Genomic DNA, 22,746 nt, shown 5'->3' with positions numbered 1-22,746 from the left:
CATCTTTGGGGACATGCATTTCTATTTTTAGAGCTGCCACTTGACTATCTTGTTAATATAATAGACAATCTTTGTGGACACGGTATTGGACAATGCAAGTGTGCTGAATGCTGATGGACAACATTGGCATGTAAAGAAAACGACAGGGTTCAACATATTATTATTACAAAGATTTATACAATATTACAGGAGAAATTATGCATTATATAACAAATACACATCCAAATGATGGTTACGTTGTAGTATTTAAATGCCCATCCCACCGAAAGCACGACGTCCAATCAAATAACAAGATTGCTACAACTCCCCGTTCGTAGACCAATCGTGGCCATCTCCACTCTTGGTCGTTTGAACTGGATTAACCTCGTTTATTCGAACCAATCTAACCGTGTCTGTTTTGTCCAATCAGATGGCAGGGATTCGTCACGCCCATGTCATCTTCAACAACACACTGCTGTGCTGACTATTATCATCTTCCATTATAATTTGCTGTATATTTTATTAACAATGAATTCAGTATTCATACCAGCATGTCTTCAGATGACGTCTTTATTATTTCGTGTAAAGGTAAAATAGCCTACTTGAAATTCAATGGAATTTGCAAACCTATTCTTGCACAATTTACAAATGACATATATAAGAAATATATATCAGATACGAATTTGGACATGGTTGGTGTTCTATTATTTTAATCTCAAGAACATTGTTGTCATTATGCCAAGGTCCAATACGGAACGCACTGCTTATAGAATTTGCTCCCACACGGACACATATACCATTCATTAGCTACGTAGCGGCGATGGCAGCTCTGAGGACGGTGAGTCCAAAGATCACTCTCTTATATCGCTATTGTCTGTTTATCTCGATCGTCTCTGTAAATAGTTAACAATGCGGGGCTAATGTGTTGAACAAGTAAGAGTTAATGGACCTCTACTATTTACTTGTTTAACTGATGTGCTACTTGTCCCGCGCTGCTTTACCTTCAGTCTATCAGCTACACAGGCGCAGCTACTGCTTTTGGTGACGTTATTCATGTTGGTAGTGTGGACATAAAGCGTGCAGTCACATATGAATAGGCCTAGGGGTGTCTTTGCGCCAGCATTCGGAGCGGGGGTGATAAATAAATGTGTGGCGTAAAAATAGCATCTTTAAACAGATTTTCATTGTTATGCAAAATAACAATGCAGTAATGAATATTTAGGGTGGATTACATTATTCTGAATCTTTAACCAGTCAGAATCTACAAATGTAAGCTTTAAAATGTGAAGGGTGTTTTTTTTACGATAAAAGCGAAATCTCAATGCATGGAAATAGTGTCAAATTACATTTCATTGTAAAAGAGGTGGTTTTCCCTAGAAATGGCATGCCTGCTATGAGGTGTTGGCTATGTCTCCAACACACAGACACGCTCTCTCTCTCTCCGCATACCTTCACAAGACAGGCCAAAACATACAGTACCAGTCAAAAGTTTGGACACCTACTCATTCAAAGGTTTTAATTTATTTGTACTATTGTAGATTGTCTACATTGTAGATTACTAGTGAAGACGTCAACTATGAAATAACACACGTTATGGAATCATGTCGTAACCTAAATAGTGTTAAACAGATCAAAATATATTTGAGATTTTTCAAAGTAGCCTCCCTTTGCCATGATGACAGCTTTGCAAATTCTTGGCATTCTCTCAACCAGCTTCATGAGGTAGTTACCTGGAATGCATTTCAACTAACAGATGTGCCTTGTTAAAAGTGAATTTGTGGAATTTCTTTCCTTAATGTGTTTGAGCCAATCAGTTGTTGTGACAAGGTAGGGGTGGTATACAGAAGATAGCCCTATTTGGTAAAAGACGAAGTCCATATTATGGCAAGAACAGCTCAAATAAGAAAAGAGAAACAACAGTCCATCATTACTTCAGGACATGAAGGTCAGTCAATGCGGAAAATTTAAAGAACTTTGAAAGTTTCTTCAAGTGCAGTCGCAAAAACCATCAAGCGCTATGATGAAACTGGTTCTCATGAGGACCGCCACAGGAAAGAAAGACCCAGTGTTACCTCTGCTGCAGAGGATAAGTTCATTAGACTTAACTGCACCTCCGATTGCAGCCCAAATAGATGCTTCAGAGTTCAAGCAACAGACACATCTCAACATCAACTGTTGTTCATGGTGGAATCAACTGGCGTTCATGGTGGAATTGCTGCAATAAACCAACTACTAAAGGACATCAATAATAAGAAGATACCAAATTTTCGATTTTTGGTTCCAACCGCTGTGTATTTGTGAGACGCAGAGTAGGTGAATGGATGATCTCTGCGTGTGTGGTTCCCACCGTGAAGCATGTAGGAGTTGTGGGGGTGCTTTGCTGGTGACACTGTCTGTGATTTATTTAGAATTCAAGGCATACTTAACCAGCATGGCTACCACAGCATTATGCAGCGATACGCCATCCCATCTGGTTTGGGCTTAGTCCCACTATCATTTGTTTTTCAACAGGACAATAACCCAAAACAAACCTCCAGGTTGTGTAAGGACTTCCAATTAATCCCAAAGTTGTATGATGGGGTTGAGTTCAGGGCTCTGTGCAGGCCAGTCAAGTTCTTCCACACCCATCTCAACAAACCAGTTCTGTATGGATCACATTTTGTCATGCTGAAACAGGAAAAGGCCTTCCCCAAACTGTTGCCACAAAGTTGGAAGCACATAATCGTCTACAATGTCATTGTAGGCTGTAGCATTAAGATTTCCCTTCACTGGAACCATGAAAAAAGCCCCAGACCATTATTTCTCCTCCGCCGAACTTTACAGTTGTTACTATGTATTGGGGCAGGTAGCGTTCTCCTGGCATTGGCCAAACACAGATTTGTCCGTCGGACTGCCAGATGGTGAAGCGTGATTCATCACACCAGAGAACGCGTTTCCACTGCTCCAGAGTCCAATGGCGGCGAGCTTTACACCACTCCAGCCGACGCTTGGCATTGCGCATGGTGATTTTAGGCTTGTGTGCGGCTGCTCGGCCATGGAAACCCATTTCATGAAGCTCCCGACGAACAGTTATTGTGCTGTCGTTGCTTCCAATGGCAGGTTGGAACTCGGTAGTGAGTTTTGCAATTGAGGACAGACGATTTTTACGCGCTTCAGCACTCAGCGGTCCCGTTCTGTGAGCTTGTGTGGTCTACCACTTCGCAGCTGAGACGTTGTTGCTCTTAGATGTTTCTACTTCACAATAAGAGCACTTACAGTTGACCGGGGAAGCTCTAGCAGGGCAGGAATTTGACGAACTGACTTGTTGGGAAGGGTGCATCCTATGACGGAGCCACGTTGAAAGTCACTGAGTCCTTCAGTAAGTCCATTCTACTACCAATGTTTGTCTATGGAGGTTGCATGGCTGTGTGCTCGATTTTATACACGTGTCAGCAACGGGTGTGGCTGAAATAGCCAAATCCACTAGTTTTGAAGGGGTGTCCACATACCTTTTTGTGTGTGTGTGTATATATAATATATATATATTAGTGTATTTACAGCCTACTGCTTTGCTCCAGCTGTCCCTTACACAGACACAGTGCAGGTACTGAACACAATATATATATATATATATAAAATGTCATGCCAGACACGTGGTGCTTTACTGGTTTACATCTATCTAGAAGAGGGACAACATTGTCACCTTGGTTGAGAAGGCAAGTTTCCAATGTGGGAGTAGATTGTATTACAAGGTTCTTAGTAGGTTATTTGTCATAATGTGAATTATGATAGCCTATGTTCTTTTAACTTTACCGAGATTATTAAATGTAATGTTTTCTCTTGTTTATTAGGCACTTCATGGACGGTTCATTCAAGCCATCCCCTACTCTTTGGGGTCGTTGCGGTTTGCCAGCTCATTCAAGGTAATATATAAAGGAGAAGTAATGACCAGACACCGGAGACAGTTTCCTGAGTCATTGTATTACTCTCTATTGTCTGAGTCATCACAACCCCCAACACAGGAGGTTTTTAGGAGCTTGGCATGACTCTGAGGCACGGCTGTTTATTAACAGAGGCCGGCTGAAGCTTGTTTACAGGTAGAAGTGTCATTTGGCACGTGTTCAGTAGGTAGAAGTGTCATTTGGCACGTGTTCAGTAGGTAGAAGTGTCATTTGGCACGTGTTCAGTAGGTAGAAGTGTCATTTGGCACGTGTTCAGTAGGTAGAAGTGTCATTTGGCACGTGTTCAGTAGGTAGAAGTGTCATTTGGCACGTGTTCAGTAGGTAGAAGTGTCATTTGGCACGTGTTCAGTAGCCTACCAGTCAGCCCGGGGGTCTATTGATCAAATGTTTTCTTAGTCCACCACGTGACTCTGTACCCTTTCTTCCTTCTCTCACTTCCTTGTGCTTTGATTATTTAATTCAGTTTAATTGAAGTGCTTAATTGGCTCCCAAGCCACCATTAATTTCCACTCCAAGCCCTTTCATTACAATAAAGAAAATCACTGGGTTCGGCCCTCGTTCTGTTCCTTTCCCCTCCTCGTCTGTCTGTCCGTCTGTCTCTTCTGCTCCGCCCCGCTTCCTCTCTCAGGCCGCAGACCTCACAATCGAGCGCAACACTGCGGGGAAGCCCAAGCCAGACCCCGCCTCACTGGTGTTTGGCAAGCAGTTTTCAGACCACATGCTGACCATCTATTGGTCAGAGAAAGAGGGCTGGAAGGTTCCCCAGATCAAGCCCTTTCAGAACCTGTCGCTGCACCCTGCCACCTCTGCCCTGCACTACTCCATAGAGGTGAGAGAAGGAGCCATAGTGCAGACATAGTGCCTGACGAGGCTAGCCCTGTCTTACTGAGACCTCGGTCCTTGATACAAGTCACCTAGCTTATTCTTTCAGAGATGGTTCATTCTGCCAGATGTATGAACAGTATGTCTGTGTCTGTCTCTCAGCTGTTTGAGGGCATGAAGGCGTTCAGAGGGGTGGACAACCACATCCGTCTGTTCAGACCCAACCTGAACATGGAGAGGATGCACCGCACTGCTGACCGCAGCTGTCTCCCTGTGAGTCTCTCTCAGACCTGGTCCTGAAGAACCCCATGGAAGCGCTGGTTTTCCACTCAATTGAACTGAACCAAGTAGTTACAGGTCCTCTGTCCCTCCCATCTCTGTGTAGTTGTTTGATAAGGTGGAGCTGTTGGAGTGCATCAGGAAGCTGGTGGAGGTGGACCAGGACTGGGTCCCCTACTCCCTAGACGCCAGCCTCTACATCAGACCCACCTACATTGGGATTGAGGTGAGCACTGCTCCCCCTCTCACAGACACAGGAGACAGTCTCCATGGTTTCACATTTCACATTGGGGGTGGGGGCAGGTAGCCTAGTGGTTAGAGCGTTGGGCCAGTAACTGAAAGGTTGCTAGATCGAATCCCTGAGCTGACAAGGTAAAAATCTATCGTTCTGCCCCTGAGCAAGGCAGTTAACCCACTGTTCCTTGGCCATCATTGTAAATAAGAACTGGTTCTTAACTGACTTGCCTAGTTAAAGAAAAATAATGATCACATCTATTTTTTAACCATCTACACTTAGCCCTAGGTAGTGACATAGCGCTGTCACTGTTTCCTCCAGTAACACCCCTCTCCTTCCTCCCCTCTCCCCCTCCTGGCCTTAGCCTTCCCTGGGTGTGTCGAGGGCCAGCCAAGCCCTACTATTTTGCATCGTGGGTCCTGTAGGGCCCTACTTTACCACAGGGGCCTTCAGCCCAGTCTCTCTGCTGGCAGACCCAAGCTATGTCAGAGCCTGGAGAGGGGGGGTCGGAGCCTACAAGATGGGGGGGTGAGTATCACACTAACACACACACTTCCAAGTAGAAGTGACTCAACAATTTGCGACAGCAACAATGGGTTGCTTTGTTGCGTTGGAATTTTTGAAAAATAAGTGGTTTCTTAATAGCTTATTAGCTATATAACAACTCTTGTATAACGTCATGGAATTATGAAGATATGGTCTGACTCTGGGGCCCCAAGTTTACTTCTGAATAGAGACAGTTTGAGGCTTATAATGTAATTGTTTAGCTATTTTAACCATGCACATTCCTCTAGACAACATGTTGGCTGCATGTTAGCTGAACATGAACTTAATGTCCTGTCTGTCCTCTGGTAGCCATGTTGTTTGACCTCTCTCACAAGGTCAGCCCCCCCAGCAGGAGGAGCTGTTTATGAGGGTTGTGTGTTTCCAAGGGAGCTGCCTTCTGAAATGAAATATTCCATCACCCCTCCTCTCTCCCATGTCTGTTCCTCCCTTTCACTCTCATACTTTCTGTCTCTCTCCCCTCTCTGTCAGTAACTATGGGCCTACTATAGCAGTGCAGAATGAGGCTATAAAGCAGGGCTGTCAGCAGGTCCTGTGGCTTTATGGAGAGCAGGAGGAGATCACAGAGGTCGGCACCATGAACCTCTTCATCTACTGGATGAATGAGGGAGGAGGTCTGTTTCACTGTCTATCGTCTGTACGGCGCCTTCAGAATGTATTCACAACCCTTGACTTTTTCCAAATGTTGTTACAACCTGAATTTAAAATGGATTAAATTTAGATTTTATCACTGGCCTACACACAATAGGCCAGAGATAATGTCAAATTAAAATCCAAAATGTCTTGAGTCAATAAGTATTCAATCCCTGGCAAGCCTAAATAAGTTCAAGTCACATATGTTGCATGGACTCACTCTGTGTGCAATAATAGTAACATGATTTATTAATGATTACCTCATACACCACACATACAATTATCTGTAAGGTCCTTCAGTTGAGCAGTGAATTTCAAACACAGAATCAACCACAAAGACCAGGGAGGTTTTCCAATGCCTCACAAAGAAGGGCACCTATTGGTAAATGTGTTAAAAAAAATAAAAAAATTAAAGGCAGACACTGAATATCCCTTTGCGCATGGTAAAGTTAGTAATTACACTTTGGATGGTGTATCAATACACCCAGTCAAACAATGATGCAGGCGTCCCTTCTAACTCAGTTGCCGGAGAGGAAGGAAACCGCTTCGGGATTTCAACACAAGGCCAATGGTGACTTTTAAACAGTTACAGAGTTTAATGACTGTAATTAGGAGACCACTGAGGATGAATCTACAACTATGTAGTTACTCCACAATACTAACCTAAATGACAGAGTGGGGAAAAAGGAAGCCTGTACGAATAAAAATATTCTAAAACATTCATCCTGTTTGCAACAAGGCACTTAAGTAATACAGCAAAATATGTGGCAAAGCAATTACCTTTTTGTCCTGAATACAAAGTGTTGTGTTTAGGGCAAATCCAATACAACACATTACTGAGTACCACTCCATATTTTCAAGCATAGTGATGGCTGTATCATGTTATGGGTATGCTTGTAATTGTTAAGGACTGGGGAGGTTTTCAGGATAGAAAATAAATGGAGCTAAGCGCAGGTAAAATCCTAGAGGAAAACCTGGTTGTCTGCTTTCCACCAGACACTGGGAGATGAATTCACCTTACAGCGGGACAATAACCTACAACACAAGGCCAACTCTACTTCAAAATAAGAATCAATGTTTCTGAGTAGCCGAGTTACAGTTTTGACTTACATCTACTTGAAAATCTATGGCAGGACCTGAAAGTGGTTGTCTAGCAATGATCAATTTGACAGAGCTTGAAGAATTTTGGAAATAATAATGGGCAAATGTTGTACAATCCAGGTGGGGAAAGCTCATAGAGATTTACACAGACTCACAGGTGTAATAACTGCCGAAGGTGCTTCGACAAAGTGTTGACTCGGGTATGTACACGTAAATGAGATTTCTGTATTTCATTTTCAATAAATGTGCAAAAATGTGCTTTTCACTTTGTCATTGTGGGGTATTGTGTGTAGATTGAGAGATTTTAGAAAAATATTTAATCAATTTTGAATTCAGGCTGTAACACAGAAATGCAGACTAGGTGAAGGGGTATGAATACTTTCTGAAGGTACCGTATGTCTGTTTGACTGTCTCTAGTCTGTATGTCTGTTTGTTTGCTTAGTGTCTGCCTGGACTGTCAAAATAGGCTGTGTCAGTGCTTCCCCCTGTTGGATGTGAATTCTGTTCAACTCCAAACAACGGTGTACAGCTTATGTATGTGAGTAAGAGTACCTGTTTGTATGCAGAGAGAGAGTTGCTGACTCCTCCTCTAGATGGCATCATTCTCCCAGGAGTCACCAGACAGTCTCTGCTAGACCTGGCCAGAGAATGGGTAAGTAGGGGAGGAAGAGGGAGGTTATAATGGGAAAAGATCAAAGTTATTTGAGAACAGAGAGGATTTAAGACCAGTGTAATCCATTGACATAGAAGACAGAAGATGGTTAGCAGAATTATTTTATTGGAATTCTAGTGATGCACAGTCATAAGGACTTGTTTTGTTTCCTTCAGGGAGAGTTCAAAGTGACAGAGCGCACCATGGGCATGAAGGAGCTGCTCGGTGCTCTGGACTCAGGCAGGATTACGGAGGTGTTTGGTGCCGGGACGGCGTGTGTGGTCTGTCCCGTCGGCAGCCTGCTCTACAAAGGGAAGGTAACCACAAGCCTTGGTGTATTTACATTTTTCTGAAACCCTTTTGTTTTGCCCTCAAACAAAATGCAGATTATATTCTCTCTCCCCTCCCTCAGACCTACCAAATTCCTACAATGCAGAATGGTCCAGACCTGGCCAAGCGATTCCACAAAGAGCTGACAGACATGCAGGTAAGCAGGTCTGCCCTAATGCTTGCTTTGACCCTTTAAACAGAGTACTTCCCTCTGATATTAATTAGAACTAAATACATTTTGCTCTAAGCAACAAAGTAAAGATGATTCTCTTTTTTTGTTTCCACTCTTCACTTCTCCTGGCGCCATCCACTCCTCAGTATGGCCGGAAACAGAGTGAATGGGCACCACTGGTCGTTTAATTGGCAGTTTGCACATGTCAATCATATCGCGACCAGTCCCCCGCTCCATCTTCAAGACCAGCAGCTTCAGCACAACCCATAATGCACTCCTTCTGATAGGCCGGCAGAGATGAACAGGTCACGTCTGTTACTCTTGGTGTTTCTGCGGGGACTTGTAAAGGGATAGGGTTATTCTGTCATTCAAATGTTGCAACTTGCATGGAATACCGACAGTTACACAATACTGTATAAGTAATGCTGTGAAATGGCTGCAGCCTCGGTTCAACCAACCTAGTCTAGTCTGTATTAGGAACAAAGTCAGTCTTCTTCCTATTCAGTCCTTTATCATACTGTAGCACAGGTTACAGAAGAAATCGTCCTCCAAGCTTTTTAATAAACACTACCTGAGATGGTCTATAGGGTTGTCCATGCTATTGGACACAAACTGATATATTGTTGTAATAGTTTAAATATGCAATACGCACAACTATTGTAGGGGATTACTGGTAAGTTATTGGTCATTTGCAATATGGGAATAACTTTTTACAGGTACTTAATAGGAACAATTGAGTCTGTTAGACATTTTCACTGGCTGACATAAGGAATGTGTTGACTGTAGGAACGGATCAGATCAAAACCACGTCACAGGATTTGTTACTTTCTAAACTTTCTATCACTATATAACCTGAGGAAGTAGAATATGATTTAAAATACTTTTTGTTGTTGTAGAACCTATGTATATCAGGCCAGGAATACAAATGGTTATACATACCATATTGACACCAGAGGTGCTTTTCAACAATCTCCTAGAAATGAGTTTACACTGACCTTAGTTTGATTTAAGTTAAGTGTGCATGTGTGTGACTGAGCAGAAGAAAGTCAGTCAAGTGATCGCGTGTCTTTCTGGATTGGAAAGATGCCACTAAGAAAGTGATGTTGAAAAGATTGAGATTAAAATGGAGAGGTCAAAGTGAACTCAAGCATACACAGAGGTTAGCTATAGCTACATGATATACTTAAGCAATAAGGCCCGAGGTATATGGCCAATATACCATGGCTAAGGGCTGTTCATATGCGCAACGCGGAGTGTCTGGACTCAACCCTAAGCCGTGGTATAATGGCCATAAACCACAAACCTGAGGTGCCGTATTGCTATTATAAACTGGTTACCAACTTAATTAGAGCAGTAAAAATACATGTTTTGTCATATCCGTGGTATACGGTCTGATAAACCACGGCTGTCAGCCAACCAGTTTATAATGTAGACTTCAGAGTACGAGAGAGACCATGTTCAATAGATGCTATAGACTGTCTGACTTCTGCACTAGGTTGTGTGTAATCATTATGTAAACTTAAGGTAACAATGAGTAGTTATTTTTTGTCTGTGGGTTTTTCTTGTCAATTGGAACAACCGTCTTCCCAATGATTAACTGTATATCCAGGTTTATGTCCTCACCCTGCTGCTTTCCTTTCTATTAATGTATGCCTCTTTCATATCGCTTGGTTTTCTTCATTCCTCCCTAAGTGCCTGACTGGGTGTGTGGACTGTCGTTGTCCTGTGGATCTAACTTGTTTTTAGTTGTTGCACTAGGCTATCCTGCTGGATCTTTGTGGTTTTGTTGTGGGACATTGTTACTAGATTTTTACAATAAACTCCATCTGTGTTCCATTGTCTGACTGGACATGGTTTTGCTAAACTATTTGTACTGCTTTGATGCTTATGCACTTTACGCGATTAAAACTTAAATCTCACATTGTCAGTGTAGTCCCTTCTCAGTAATAATGAACGAACCACACACACCATCATAATGTCTGACTTGGTCCATTGGACAGACTTTATTACAATCACTGATTCTACCGTACAGGATTGCTCATTCAATTCTAATGACAGAAAACAATAGAATGCCACGATTATAGAACACTAAATATTGACATCTTTAGAGAGCTGTAGAATACACATTCCTTCTAAATGTTAACTTGAAGATATCTAAATTAGTCTTGTCAAGCATAATTTACATTTCTTTGGCAACTTTTGTTCTGAATATTTTTTCTTCACTAAAAACGTTTCACCCAAAATGATCTGCATACATAATCAGAAATTCTATATAAATAGATGGTTCTACCAAATTATGTTTTGAAACAGGAAAAGACAACCTCAGACAAAAGCTTTGGCACAGTGCCAACCCCTAACATTAGCATTTGATTGAAAGATGAGATCATACCTCTATCAGAACATGCTGATAGCAGGCCAGGATTAGATCCCCAGGCTGGATTTAACTGACCCTGTACTGAGATGGGATAGATGAGCAGCAATAGAAAGGTGTCTGTTGAGCTCACTGGGGGGAGGACTATCAGTGCCTGGCCCTCTCACTGGCTCTGGTCTTCAGTGGGACAGTCCTCCTCGAACAGGGCCAGGGTGTGCTGCCCCAGGGGGTTGTAGAGGAAGGCGTCCACCTCTCCCCCACCGTTATTGGTCTTCTGGAAGTGGATCTCCAGCAGGTCCTGCAGGTTCTCCTGCTCCATGACTGCAGGGATGCCAGTCAGCAGCACAGTACGCCCACACGCTGACAGCCGTGTCTGGTAGAGGGGTCAGATTGGAGGATATTGCTTTACTGCAGACAGCTTCTAGACACTAATGGTTAGACTAGCTTGTCTGTAAGTCCCAAACAATGAGTTGAGCACCTATTATCTTGTGTATAGGGCCTTGAGTTTCCTAATGGAATAACAATCCCATTGTAGTTGTAACTTGTAACCAAATTTTAATGGGCGCAGAACCACAGGCTGATACTGTGTATGGTTTATAACATTACTCTCAGAATTGATTTCACTAGGCATAAAGGTATTTCTGCTGATAGTGTAGTTGGCCTATGATAAATTGCTTATTTTATAGTCTGGTTGTCATGGAGTTAAAGGGATAAACTCATGGCCATGAACATGAAATCTGCTTACCTGGAAACTTGTGATCTCTCCGTTCAGAAATGGAGTCACCTTCACACTGTGCTTCCTCCCTTTGTCAAACTCCACATCGTGGTACAGCTTGCCAGTCAGGCCTTTGGCAACTGTGGTAAACAATGCACAGTACGCTCAGATAATCAAAAGTTGTACATTTCTCATTATATAAAGTCAGAAGGAATGGACAGAAACAACAGTATGATGAAAATTCATTTAGTCTGAGCTTTTTCCCTTTATGAAGAAAACTACATTTTCTGACAGGAACTTGACTTGCGTACTATTGTTTTCTATAAAAGTGATGACGACGTTGCCAGAATCATGCAGCATGTCAGACTCTTCCACCTCCCCCCCTCCATTCTTGCTCTTGGCAAAGTGGATCTCCAGTTTGTCGAGCAAGCGGTCCTCCCCGGCCTTCTTGGGCAGGTTGGAAACCAGGATACGGCGGGAACATACCTCAGTGTCCATCTGAGGTAGAGAGACCGGTGCACACACAGACACTGGTTAACACAAAGGAATGCAATGACATACATACAAATGAAATAAACTAACTGGATGTAATCCAAGTTATTCTGCACATGACACTCTTCATAACAGAGCCACAGTTGTTCAGGCCCTTGTATTGCACTCATTTCATCATCTTCCTGACACCTAAACACTAGTGAATGGAGATGGGTCTCTGTGGTTGTACCTCTACTTGACAGGGCACCAGCAGCTGTACGAGCTTGGCCTCCAGAGTGATGGCACAATCCCCACCCAGATCCACCTTATGCTCCCTCAGGCTCAGGATCTTCTGGGCCACTGTGGAGGAAAGGCGGTATAATAACCACAGAAATAAAATAGGTGCTAGACAGAGTAAAGGTTTCGGTCTTACCTTCCTCATCCTCAAAAGTGATCAGTGCAGTGCCCTCCTCCATTGGATACACTATATGTGGCTTCACATTAAAATTGAGTGTGTTTGCACCATCACCCGTTTCTCCAGTGAACACAACCTTCTTTTCAGGCACTGCAGCAGTAGACACCTAAAAACCAAGAAAGACCATCTTCAATAGTCAACTAAATCGCAACACACCTACTACAGTACACAGCCACACTAAGACTAATAATACAGCTCCTGAGTTTTGGGGTGTGGCCCTACATCAGTCTGCTGCTTGAGGTTGTGGGCGCTCTCCTCCTCAAGCTGCAGTTCTTCCTCTGCTCTCTGGATCTCCCTCTTCAGTCTGCTCTCCTCATCATGCAGGGCAGCTATCTTCTTCTGCAGAGAAACATTACTCCTATCAGTCATTCAGGCATAATCCAAAACCTCTATCAAGACCTCTCTCAACCCCGCAAAAAGCCACTAAGTATAGGAAAAGCGAAATATAGTGATATCCTAAGACAAATGTTAATTCTAGTGTTGATCTTCGGTTTAGTGGTCTGCGAGAGGTTGTCATACCCTTTCAGAGTCTACATCCCTGGCTTGGTTGTTGTCATCCTCTTCCAGAGATATCCTCAGTTTGACTACGCGCTGTCTGAACTGTTTAGCAAGGTCCTCCTGGTCATCCCTGGCTCTGGACAGGTCCTGCTGCTCCTTCAGCAACTGATTGTGTTGAACCTGAGAACACAGATTCTATGAGGCCCTTGAGCCATAGGCTACACTCACAAACCAAGGAGATTAATGCATTAATTATTATACAGTAGACAAAGCCTCTCTTTCTCTAACTCTCTCTATATATCTATATATACACACACAGTGGCTTGCAAAAGTATTCACCCCCTTGGCATTTTTTCTATTTTGTTGCCTTACAACCTGGAATTAAAATATATTTTTTGGGGGGGTTGTATCATTTGATTTACACAACATGCCTACCACTTTGAAAACAAACAAGAAATAAGACAAAAAAAATAGAAAACTTAAGCGTGCATAACTATTCACCCCCCCAAAGTCAATACTTTGTAGAGCCACCTTTTGCAGCAATTACAGCTGCAATTCTCTTGGGGTACATCTAGCCACTGGGATTTTTGCCCATTCTTCAAGGTAAAACTGCTCCAGCTCCTTCAAGTTGGATAGGTTCCGCTGGTGTACAGCAATCTTTAAGTCATACCACAGATTCTAAGTTGGATTGAGGTCTGGGCTTTGACTAGGCCATTCCAAGACATTTAAATGTTTCCCCTTAAACCGCTCAAGTGTTGCTTTAGCAGTATGCTAGGGTCATTGTCCTGCTGGAAGGTGAACCTCCATCTCGGTCTCAAATCTCTGGAAGACTGAATATCCCTGTATTTAGCGCCATCCATCATTCCTTCAATTCTGACCAGCTTCCCAATCCCTACCGATGAAAAACACCACAGCATGATGCTGCCACCACCATGCTTCACTGTGGGTGTGGTGTACTCGGGGTGATGAGAGGTGTTGGGTTTGCGCCAGATTTAGTTTTCCTTGATGGCCAAAAAATGACATTTTAGTCTCATCTGACCAGAGTACCTTCTTCCATATTTTTGGGGATTCTCCCACATGCCGTTCGGCGAACACCAAACGTGTTTGCTTATTTTTTTCTTTAAGCAATGGATAATTTTCTGGACACTTCCGTAAAGCCCAGCTCTGTTGAGTGTACGGCTTAAAGTGGTCCTATGGACAGACACTCCAATCTCCGCTGTGGAGCTTTGCAGCTCCTTCAGGGTTATCTTTGGTCTCTTTGTTGCCTCTCTGCTTAATGCCTGTGAGTTTTGGTGGGCGGCCCTCTCTTGGCAGGTTTGTTGTGGTGCCATATTCTTTACATTTTTAAATAATGGATTTAATGGTGCTCCGTGGGACGTTCAAAATGTCTGATATTTTTTTTTATAATCCAACACTGAGCTTTGCTTCTCCACAACTTTGTCCCTGAACTGTTTGGAGAGCTCCTTGGTCTCCATGGTGCCACTTGCTTGGTGGTGCCACTTTCTTGGCAGTGTTGCAGCCTTTCAGAACAGTTATATATATATATATATATATATATATATACACACACATACACACATACACACACACACACTTAGATCGCACACATGTGGACTTTATTTAATGAATTATGTGGCTTCTGAAGGTAATTGGTTACACCAGATCTTATTTAGGGGCTTCTTAGCAAAGGGGGTGAATACATATACACGATCCACCTTTCCATTTGTATGGTTCTTTTTCCCATTTCACTTCACCAATTTGGACTATTTTGTGTATGTCCATTACATGAAATCCAAATAAAAACCATTTTTTACAGGTTGTATTGCAACAAAATAGGAGAAATGGGAAAAATGCTAAGGGGGATGAATACTTTTGCAAGGCACTGTATATATATATATATATATATATATATATATATATATATATATATAACATTTATTTTGCAATTCAAACTTTGTCACATGCGCCGAATACAACAGATGTAGGTAGACCTTACCGTGAAATGCTTACTTAACCAACAATGAGAGAGTTAAGAAAATATTTACCAATTATAAAAAGTAACAATAAAATAACAATAAGGAGGCATTATACAGGGGGTACCGGGTCAATGTGCAGGTGTACAGGTTAGTCGAGGAAATGTGTACATGTAGGTAGGGGTAAAGTGACTATGCATAGATAAACAGCGAGTAGCAGCTGTGTAAAAACAAATGTAAATTGTCCTGGTGGCCATTTCATTGTCTTCTGTCTTGGGGGTAGAAGCAGTTAAGGAGCCTTTTGGTCCTAGACTTGGTGCTCTGGTACCGCTTGCCATGCGATAGCAGAAAGATCAGTCTATGACTTGTGTGACTGGAGTCAGACAAGTTTTGGGGCTTTCCCAATCAATATCCTTTCTTTGGTCAAATATACCTTGCATTTGCTGATAGCATGTAGGATTCCATCCAAGGTGTTATGTGATCCCTGGGTGTCTGTCATTAAGGGAAAATCCTGAAAAACAATTCCATTCAATTCCATTAGGACAGCCGCCTGTTTATAAAAATTATAGGACTCACTGAAGATGGGGTCCCCCTTACCTCATCACACATGACTGTCGGAGAAATTGACGCTAATCTGCAAAGAGTATAAAATGTCGTGGAAAATGTGTTAATAATGAAAAAGAGCTGTGATAGATCAATTAGTGGAAGAATATCAGAATTGGGCTGGCTGTCTAAACGTAGCCAACGTCTCCACTGACGAGTGTAGGCTACACTTCATAAAATGATAAGTAGTTTGAAACGATCTAGTTTAAAGCTTTCGGTATTCATATAGGCTAACGTTACACATTCCTTTTTGATTCGGCCCAACTATCAACGCGTCCAAGTACCCTTGACCGTTCATTTTAAATCTTTAATTTAAAAAAGTATGACTCTTAACACATATCCAATCCATTTGAAATTAAAATTAGTTTAAAATCATTTAGTTACGATTTTATAGAAGACAAAGCTGAGTAAACCACTTACCTGTTGTGTAATGGTACGTCTTTTTCTTTCAGTTTCAGTTTCTTCAATCCGACACGGCAGATTTCGACAAGAGGTAGGCGCTTGGGTAGCCCTTACGCGCACTCATTAAATCCTTGATTATGCTCCAGCACAGCACTCAATACATCAGCTTTTACTCAATATATATATATAAACGCAGCAAAAAAGTAACGTCCTCTCACTGTCAACTGCGTTTATTTTCAGCAAACCTAACATGTGTAAATATGTGTATGAATATAACAAGATTCAACAACAGAGACATAAACTGAACAAGTTCCACACATGTGACTAACAGAAATGGAATGTGTCCCTGAACAAGGGGGGGTCAAATCAAAAGTAACAGTCAGTATCTGGTGTGGCCACCAGCTGCATTAAGTACTGCAGTGCATCTCCTCATGGACTGCACCAGATTTGGCAGTGATTGCTGTGAGATGTTACCTCACTCTTCCACCAAGGCACCTGCAAGTTCCAGGACATTTCTGGGGGGGAATGGCCCTGGCCCTCACCCTCACATCCAACAGGTCCCAGGGGTACTTAATGCGATTGAGATCCGGGCTCTTCGCTGGTCATGGCAGAACATTGACATTCCTGTCTTGCAGGAAATCACGCACAGAACGAGCAGTATGGCTGGTGGCATTGTCATGCCGGAGGGTCATGTCAGGATGAGCCTGTAGGAAGGGTACCACATGAGGGAGGAGGATGTCATCCCTGTTACGCACAGCGTTGAGATTGCCTGCAATGAGGACAAGCTCAGTCCGATGATGCAGTGACACACCGCCCCAGACCATGACGGACCCTCCACCTCCAAATCGATCCAATGCCAGAGTACAGGCCTCAGTGTAACACTCATTCCTTCGAAGATAAACGTGAATCCGACCATCACACAAAACTGTGACTTGTCAGTGTAGAGCACTTTTTACCAGTCCTCTGGTCCAGCGACAGTGGGTTGGCGCCCATAGACGATGTTGTTGCCGATTATGTCTGGTGAGGACCTGCCTTACAACATGCCTACAAGCCCTCAGTCCAGCCTCTCAGCTTATTGCGGACAGTCTGAGCACTGATGGAGAGATTGTGCGTTCCTGGTGTAACTCGGGCAGTTGACATCCTGTACCTGTCCCGCAGGTGTGATGTTCCAATCCTGTGCAGGTGTTGTTGCACGTTCTGTCACTGCTCTCCGTCCTGTCTCCCTGTAGCGCTGTCTTAGGCATCTCACAATACGGACATTGCAATTTATTGCCCTGGCCACATCTGCAGTCCTCATGCCTCCTTGCAGCATGCCTAAAACAAATTCACAGATGAGCAGGGACCACAGGCATCTTTCTTTGTGTTTGTCAGTAGAAAGGCCTCTTTAGTGTCCGAAGTTTTCATAACTGTGACCTTAGTGTCCTAACAACCATTCCACAGGTACATGTTCATGGTTCATTGAACAAGCATGGGAAAGTGTTTAAACCCTTTACAATGATCTGTGAAGTTTTTGGATTTTTACAAATTATCCCTTGAAAGACAGGGTCCTGAAAAATCGACTTTTTTTTTGCTGACTTTTACAAAATTACCTTGAATAGATTTCTCAGGTGTGCTAGTGGCTGGAAAACATGCATCCAGTAGCTTGGTGACCACTGTGCAATACTGATACCATTAGACCAATTTGATAGTGTGGAAATGGACATGAGCTAAATGTAAAAGGACAAGATTGTACTTTACAGCGTTTCCACTTGTCTATGCCATGTTCACACAAGTCTGGTTGGGCCAATAAGTTAATTCATGACATTATCATTAACAAGCAGCTTTTGTAAACACCTTTCTACTGCTTTTTATGATAAAACCACAAATGAAAACACCAGTCAAGATTTTTTTATACATTTATTAGTGAAACCAATGAACGCCTAGAATCTAAGCTTCTGGAAGAACCATTTGTTCTTCCCTGTCTTGTATCTGTGGATAGAAAAAAACATTTTAGAAAAGGTTTACAATGGAGATGAAAAAGCCTGCTATTTTATTATCCTATAGTAGTTAAGCTACTTGTATCATGTGTCAGATATTATCAGGACAAAGAACCTGTGCATTTCTCACAAGTCCTGGTTCCTGGTGTGGGAAAAGACTCACCTCTCCTCAAACTTAATCTTGGCCTCCCGTCTGGCTTTGCGTTTCAGGGCAGGGTCTCTGAAGACATCCTTGTTGACGACAGTTTTGTCCAGGGGAATGTCCACGGAGTATCTGAGCACAAGGAAAAACACAGCAAGAGACTTAGTAAGACACCCATGTCAAATTCCTATAAAAAAGGACAGACGCGAGTGGATAACACTTCTCCATCAACTACTCTGAACATTCCAAGAATCAAGAATGAAAATCAAACCATCTATCAAGTTTACTAATGCATGCAGAGATGAAATGTGTTGAGAAGTCAGACTTCACTAGCGTGCTGACCCAAACCATACTTTGGGTCAGCTCAGTACAACATGGCTTAGGAGTGTGAAAGGGTAGTTCACCACATCAAACAGAAAAGTGTCCAGTCTGTACACCATCTATACATTCCTTGACAATTGCATCCTACTTAATAGATCCCTGTCAGTTTGGCCACTGCTAGAATTCCATAAAAATGTAGACATGGATGCAATACTGCTAGTCACCTACAGTTTAGTCTCACATGTCAGCAGGTAGCCACCTAAACAAACCATTACTCCCATGTCCACCTGGCACTGACCTGGTTGGCATGAGGTGATTGTAGTTGTACACCTTTACGAAAGCCTTGATCTTGGACCTCTTGGCAACCTTCTTCTTGCCCATGGTTGTGGTCACTTTGCGGGGGTAGCGGTCAATGCCCGAGACCAGTGCATGGCTATAAGGGCGGTCTGAGGTGCCATCATCAATGTTCTGTAGGAAGAGAATCCATATAGTTAGCTGTTCAGTTACCAGTGTTTATGGACCACATTTCAAGAGGATTATCCAAGCAAATAGTAACTAATCAAACTGGGAGTGAAATATGCACATTTTTAGCAATAGCTCAGGATCAAACTTACCTTGACTATAACAGCTTTACGACCAGCGTAGCGCCCAGCAAGGACCATCACCACCTTCCCAGGTTTCATGAACTTGCCCATCTCTGGGTGACAAGAGGAGTTATAAAAGAAAAGCACTATTAGTAACACAAGACGCCATGGAATGGTCAATGTGAGACAATATTCACTGCTTCTAGATATCAGTAATATCTTTGTCATCTACGGTATACCGGTATGCTATTACCTAAACTAGCTACGTCAGCTTGGACGTCAGATGACCAATGACTGAACGCGATTGCAGGAGCAACAACGACGTAAATGAGCAAAGTCATGTAATGAAAAACAGTATTTCATGAAAAGTTAAATTACATGTCTTAACCAACGTTCTTTTGCGGTTTTTCAGCCTTGGGTAAATTTTGACTCGTTCTATTGCCCAGCCCAGCTAGACAGCCATCGCTGTTTATTTACCTAGCTAGCTTATTAACGTTACCATTCAGGTGAGATGTTGTATACATTCATGCGATTACATTTAAATAGGCAACCGAGCACATTGTGGTTATCCGATTATATAAATTACATAACCGAAGTGGTTGGTTTTGAATCGACATGAACCCTCATCAAGCAAGCTGCCATGTTGAAACGCTAGCTATATGGATAGCGGACACTATATAAAAGTACACCTTTTTCCAATATAAATTTAAAATTTAGGGAAATTATCCCCAAACCCGGATCTTAAACGTATACTTTAGGGTAAAAAACAATTAAAAAGTATGTAAGCGTCAGGATTTATCAAGATGGTTGAAGATTATTGCGTTGAGAAATTCACTCACTGGTGCTATTCTGTGGCCACCGCTAGCAGGAAAGGAAGTTGAGAAGATTTTCGTGACCTTTCACATCAAATCAACGATGCGTCATTTCCGCCGAGCGGAACACCTCTTTGCTCAGAACTGGTAAAGGTGGCATGAAAATCTTTACAGGTCTCAATTTTAGGAAGATGGTTGTGAAAGCTACATTTGCCACATTCAGAATTAGGTCCCTGTAATTGAGGATGATTTCCACTCAGTTTGCGATTCACCTGTGTCAACTGAAGAAATTAGAGAGGCTCTGAATTCAATGAAAAAAGGCAAATCACCTGGCCCAATGGCCTGTCAGTTGAATTCTATAGACAGTTTTGGGAGTTACTACAAGAAAACGATTTTCAATATGTTTCAAGATTGCATTAAAAATGGGAAAATGGTCTCCACTATGAAACAGGGCCTTATTTCATTGATTCCGAAGCCCGATAAAGACCCTTCTCTCATTGACAATTGGAGACCAATTACTTTTTTAAATGTTGATTATAAATGGATTGCTCTGGTTTATGCCAAAAGATTAAAGAAAGGAATAGATACCATTATAAATTAGACTCAAACAGGATTTATGAAGGGCCGCCACATAAGCCCTAACATTCATTTAGTCTTGGACCTTATAGATTATTCAGATGCAATTGACTCAGATGCGGTTGTCCTATTTCTGGACTTCTGTAAAGCCTTTGACATAATTGAACATGAATTTCTCTTTAGGTCTCTTAAACTTTTTGGATTTGGTGAAAATGTGATTAAAGTAATTTGCATGTTTTACAAAGATATAAGTAGTTCTGTGCTACTAAACCTTAATACTTCCAAAATATTTAGTATCAACAGAAGTGTACGACAGCGATGCCCAATTTCGCAATTTTTATTCATTTTGGTTGTGGAACTTCTGTCTCTAGATATTCTGAATAATGCCAATTTGTATGGCTTAACCATTTTTAACAAAGAAATCAACATTTCCCAAATGGCTGATAATACTACTCTTTTCTTAAGAGACAAAGACCAGGTCGCCCATGCCCTTAATGCTATAACTGCATTGTCTATTGCATCAGGATTAAAACGGAATGTTTCTAAATGTGAAATCTTATGTTTATTTGACTCTGATGATAAAGAAATAGAAAATATTCCTGTAAAGGACTGTGTTAAATATTTAGGAATACATCTGTCAAAAAACCACTTAGTCAGACAACATTTGAATTTCTCTACTAAAATTAAGAGAACTAAAAATATATTTAATAATTGGTTACTAAGAGATCTTTCTATACTTGGGAGTGTACTTCTGTCCAAGGCAGAGGGACTGCCTCGTTCTGTGTACCCCTCATTATCATTATGTGTAAATTCAGCTACTTGTAAAGAGATCAATAAGACCTTTCTTGACTTCATCTGGAAAAATAAGTCTCACAAACGGAAAAAGATCTGTCCTTTCTAACAAAAGAGCTGAAGGTGGTCTAGAAGTGTTGGACTTTGTTGACATAAATAACACTTTCAAAATAAACTGGTTGAAAAAATGTTTGATCAATACTGATTCAATATGGTATTTCATTCCAAATAATGTGTTTAATAAATTGGGAGGTCTTAAATTTTTACTGAAATGTAATTATATTCTTGAAAGATTACCTGCTAAATTGGCTAGGTTTCACCAACAAGCTTTAATGACCTGGAAAATATGTTTCCTGCACAATTTTTCCCCTCATAAAGCTCTTTTGTGGAATAATTCAGACATAACTGTAAGGAATAAGTCATTGTTCTACCCCAGCTGGCATGAGAGGAATATTGACTTTGTTCTTCATGTTTTCGACAACAAGTGTAATATTCTCACATATGAACAATTTATAACATTGAAAGAGTTTCCAATACCTTTCAGAGAGTTTATTTCTGTGATCAAAGCCGTTCCCAGTGGTCTAACTACACTAATGAAAACTCATCTTAGCTTTGGTAATGATCACAAAGTTTATCCAGAACTCAGATTGGAAGGTGTGGGCTTACTTGAGAGATCTTGTTGTAATAAATATATAAGACAAATTCTTCATTCACAAAACCAACTTACACCGAGAGGAACATTTTTCTGACACTGTCTGGAAACATGCATGGTTAAGGCCTTACAAATACTGCACATACCAAACAAAGTTAAGGAAGTGCACTTCAACATTTTACAGAAGATATATCCATGTAATTCTATGATATCCAAATTTGTTCCTATTGATGATATCTGCGTTTTCTGTGAAAAAGAAGGTGAGAATCTCTCACTTGTTCTTTGAATGTAAATGTGTGTCAGAATTTTAGGAAAACCTTGCAAAATACTTATTTACCATTATGAACACTACCCATGTTTTTGACATGAAAGATATATGTTACTATTGCAATGATAACAAGACCACTGAAATGATTGTTCATTTTTTAAATTCTTGTTGGCAAATTCTTCATACACAAACAAAAATTCCAAAATTCTATACCAAAATTACACATTTTTCTGATTGAATTTAATTATCTTATTAAAACATTAACCCTAGTGAATAACATCTTCCTGAATCATTATAATATTTTTTCAGGGTGAATACAATTGCACTAAAATTGTTTATTTTTTGTATTATTTTATTGATATTTTTTGTATGTTCGAGTATTTTCTTGTTAATACCGACCTGTGTTT

General features: G+C 41.5%; 3 protein-coding genes across 4 annotated transcripts; 1 reads left to right on the top strand and 2 right to left on the bottom strand.

Moving 5' to 3' along the window:
- The first annotated feature begins 433 nt into the window (after positions 1-433).
- Positions 434-10,572, top strand: LOC112234087 (branched-chain-amino-acid aminotransferase, cytosolic-like). 2 transcript variants are annotated; one of them, XM_024402076.2, is made up of 12 exons: positions 448-567; positions 723-817; positions 3,810-3,881; positions 4,549-4,749; positions 4,905-5,015; positions 5,128-5,247; positions 5,621-5,784; positions 6,292-6,434; positions 8,121-8,206; positions 8,383-8,523; positions 8,619-8,693; positions 8,855-10,572. In XM_024402076.2, the coding sequence occupies exons 1-12, from the start codon at positions 531-533 to the stop codon at positions 8,894-8,896; spliced, it is 1,287 nt and encodes a 428-aa protein (XP_024257844.2). In that variant the 5' UTR covers positions 448-530; the 3' UTR covers positions 8,897-10,572. The 2 variants fall into 2 exon arrangements, with proteins under 2 accessions (XP_024257845.2, XP_024257844.2); XM_024402077.2 differs by lacking the exon at positions 723-817 and having other exon boundaries at positions 434-567.
- Positions 10,573-10,681: 109 nt separating this feature from the next.
- On the bottom strand, positions 10,682-16,344 carry LOC112234088 (interferon-induced 35 kDa protein homolog). Its single transcript, XM_024402078.2, has 10 exons — positions 16,235-16,344; positions 15,809-15,845; positions 15,645-15,722; positions 13,260-13,418; positions 12,963-13,079; positions 12,699-12,846; positions 12,516-12,625; positions 12,106-12,292; positions 11,825-11,934; positions 10,682-11,452 (listed from the first exon to the last, which is right to left on the bottom strand). Exons 2-10 carry the CDS (start codon positions 15,818-15,820, stop codon positions 11,243-11,245), a joined length of 1,131 nt encoding a protein of 376 aa, XP_024257846.2. The 5' UTR covers positions 15,821-15,845; positions 16,235-16,344; the 3' UTR covers positions 10,682-11,242.
- A 1,702-nt stretch (positions 16,345-18,046) lies between these two features.
- LOC112234090 (60S ribosomal protein L27) lies at positions 18,047-20,169 on the bottom strand. Its single transcript, XM_024402080.2, has 5 exons — positions 20,079-20,169; positions 19,270-19,352; positions 18,954-19,123; positions 18,356-18,466; positions 18,047-18,184 (listed from the first exon to the last, which is right to left on the bottom strand). Exons 2-5 carry the CDS (start codon positions 19,348-19,350, stop codon positions 18,136-18,138), a joined length of 411 nt encoding a protein of 136 aa, XP_024257848.1. The 5' UTR covers positions 19,351-19,352; positions 20,079-20,169; the 3' UTR covers positions 18,047-18,135.
- Positions 20,170-22,746: the final 2,577 nt, after the last annotated feature.

This window comes from Oncorhynchus tshawytscha, linkage group LG27 (assembly GCF_018296145.1).
Source record: "Oncorhynchus tshawytscha isolate Ot180627B linkage group LG27, Otsh_v2.0, whole genome shotgun sequence".
Taxonomy (NCBI): Eukaryota; Metazoa; Chordata; class Actinopteri; order Salmoniformes; family Salmonidae; genus Oncorhynchus; species Oncorhynchus tshawytscha.
The sequence above is the reverse complement of the archived record's forward strand: the minus strand, read 5'-3'. Positions and strand labels throughout refer to the sequence as shown.

Coding starts and splice junctions, on each gene's coding strand:
- LOC112234087 (XM_024402076.2), top strand. CDS start 531: ATGTCTTCAGATGACGTCTTTATTATTTCGTGTAAAG. Junction 568..722: donor CTTTATTATTTCGTGTAAAG/GTAAAATAGCCT, acceptor CATTATGCCAAG/GTCCAATACGGAACGCACTG. Junction 3,882..4,548: donor GGTTTGCCAGCTCATTCAAG/GTAATATATAAA, acceptor TTCCTCTCTCAG/GCCGCAGACCTCACAATCGA.
- LOC112234088 (XM_024402078.2), bottom strand. Junction 12,847..12,962: donor ACCTCAAGCAGCAGACTGAT/GTAGGGCCACAC, acceptor CTTGGTTTTTAG/GTGTCTACTGCTGCAGTGCC. Junction 12,293..12,515: donor TGGTGCCCTGTCAAGTAGAG/GTACAACCACAG, acceptor TCTCTACCTCAG/ATGGACACTGAGGTATGTTC.
- LOC112234090 (XM_024402080.2), bottom strand. CDS start 19,350: ATGGGCAAGTTCATGAAACCTGGGAAGGTGGTGATGGTCCTTGCTGGG. Junction 19,124..19,269: donor GTAAAGCTGTTATAGTCAAG/GTAAGTTTGATC, acceptor CTCTTCCTACAG/AACATTGATGATGGCACCTC. Junction 18,467..18,953: donor AATCACCTCATGCCAACCAG/GTCAGTGCCAGG, acceptor CCTTGTGCTCAG/ATACTCCGTGGACATTCCCC.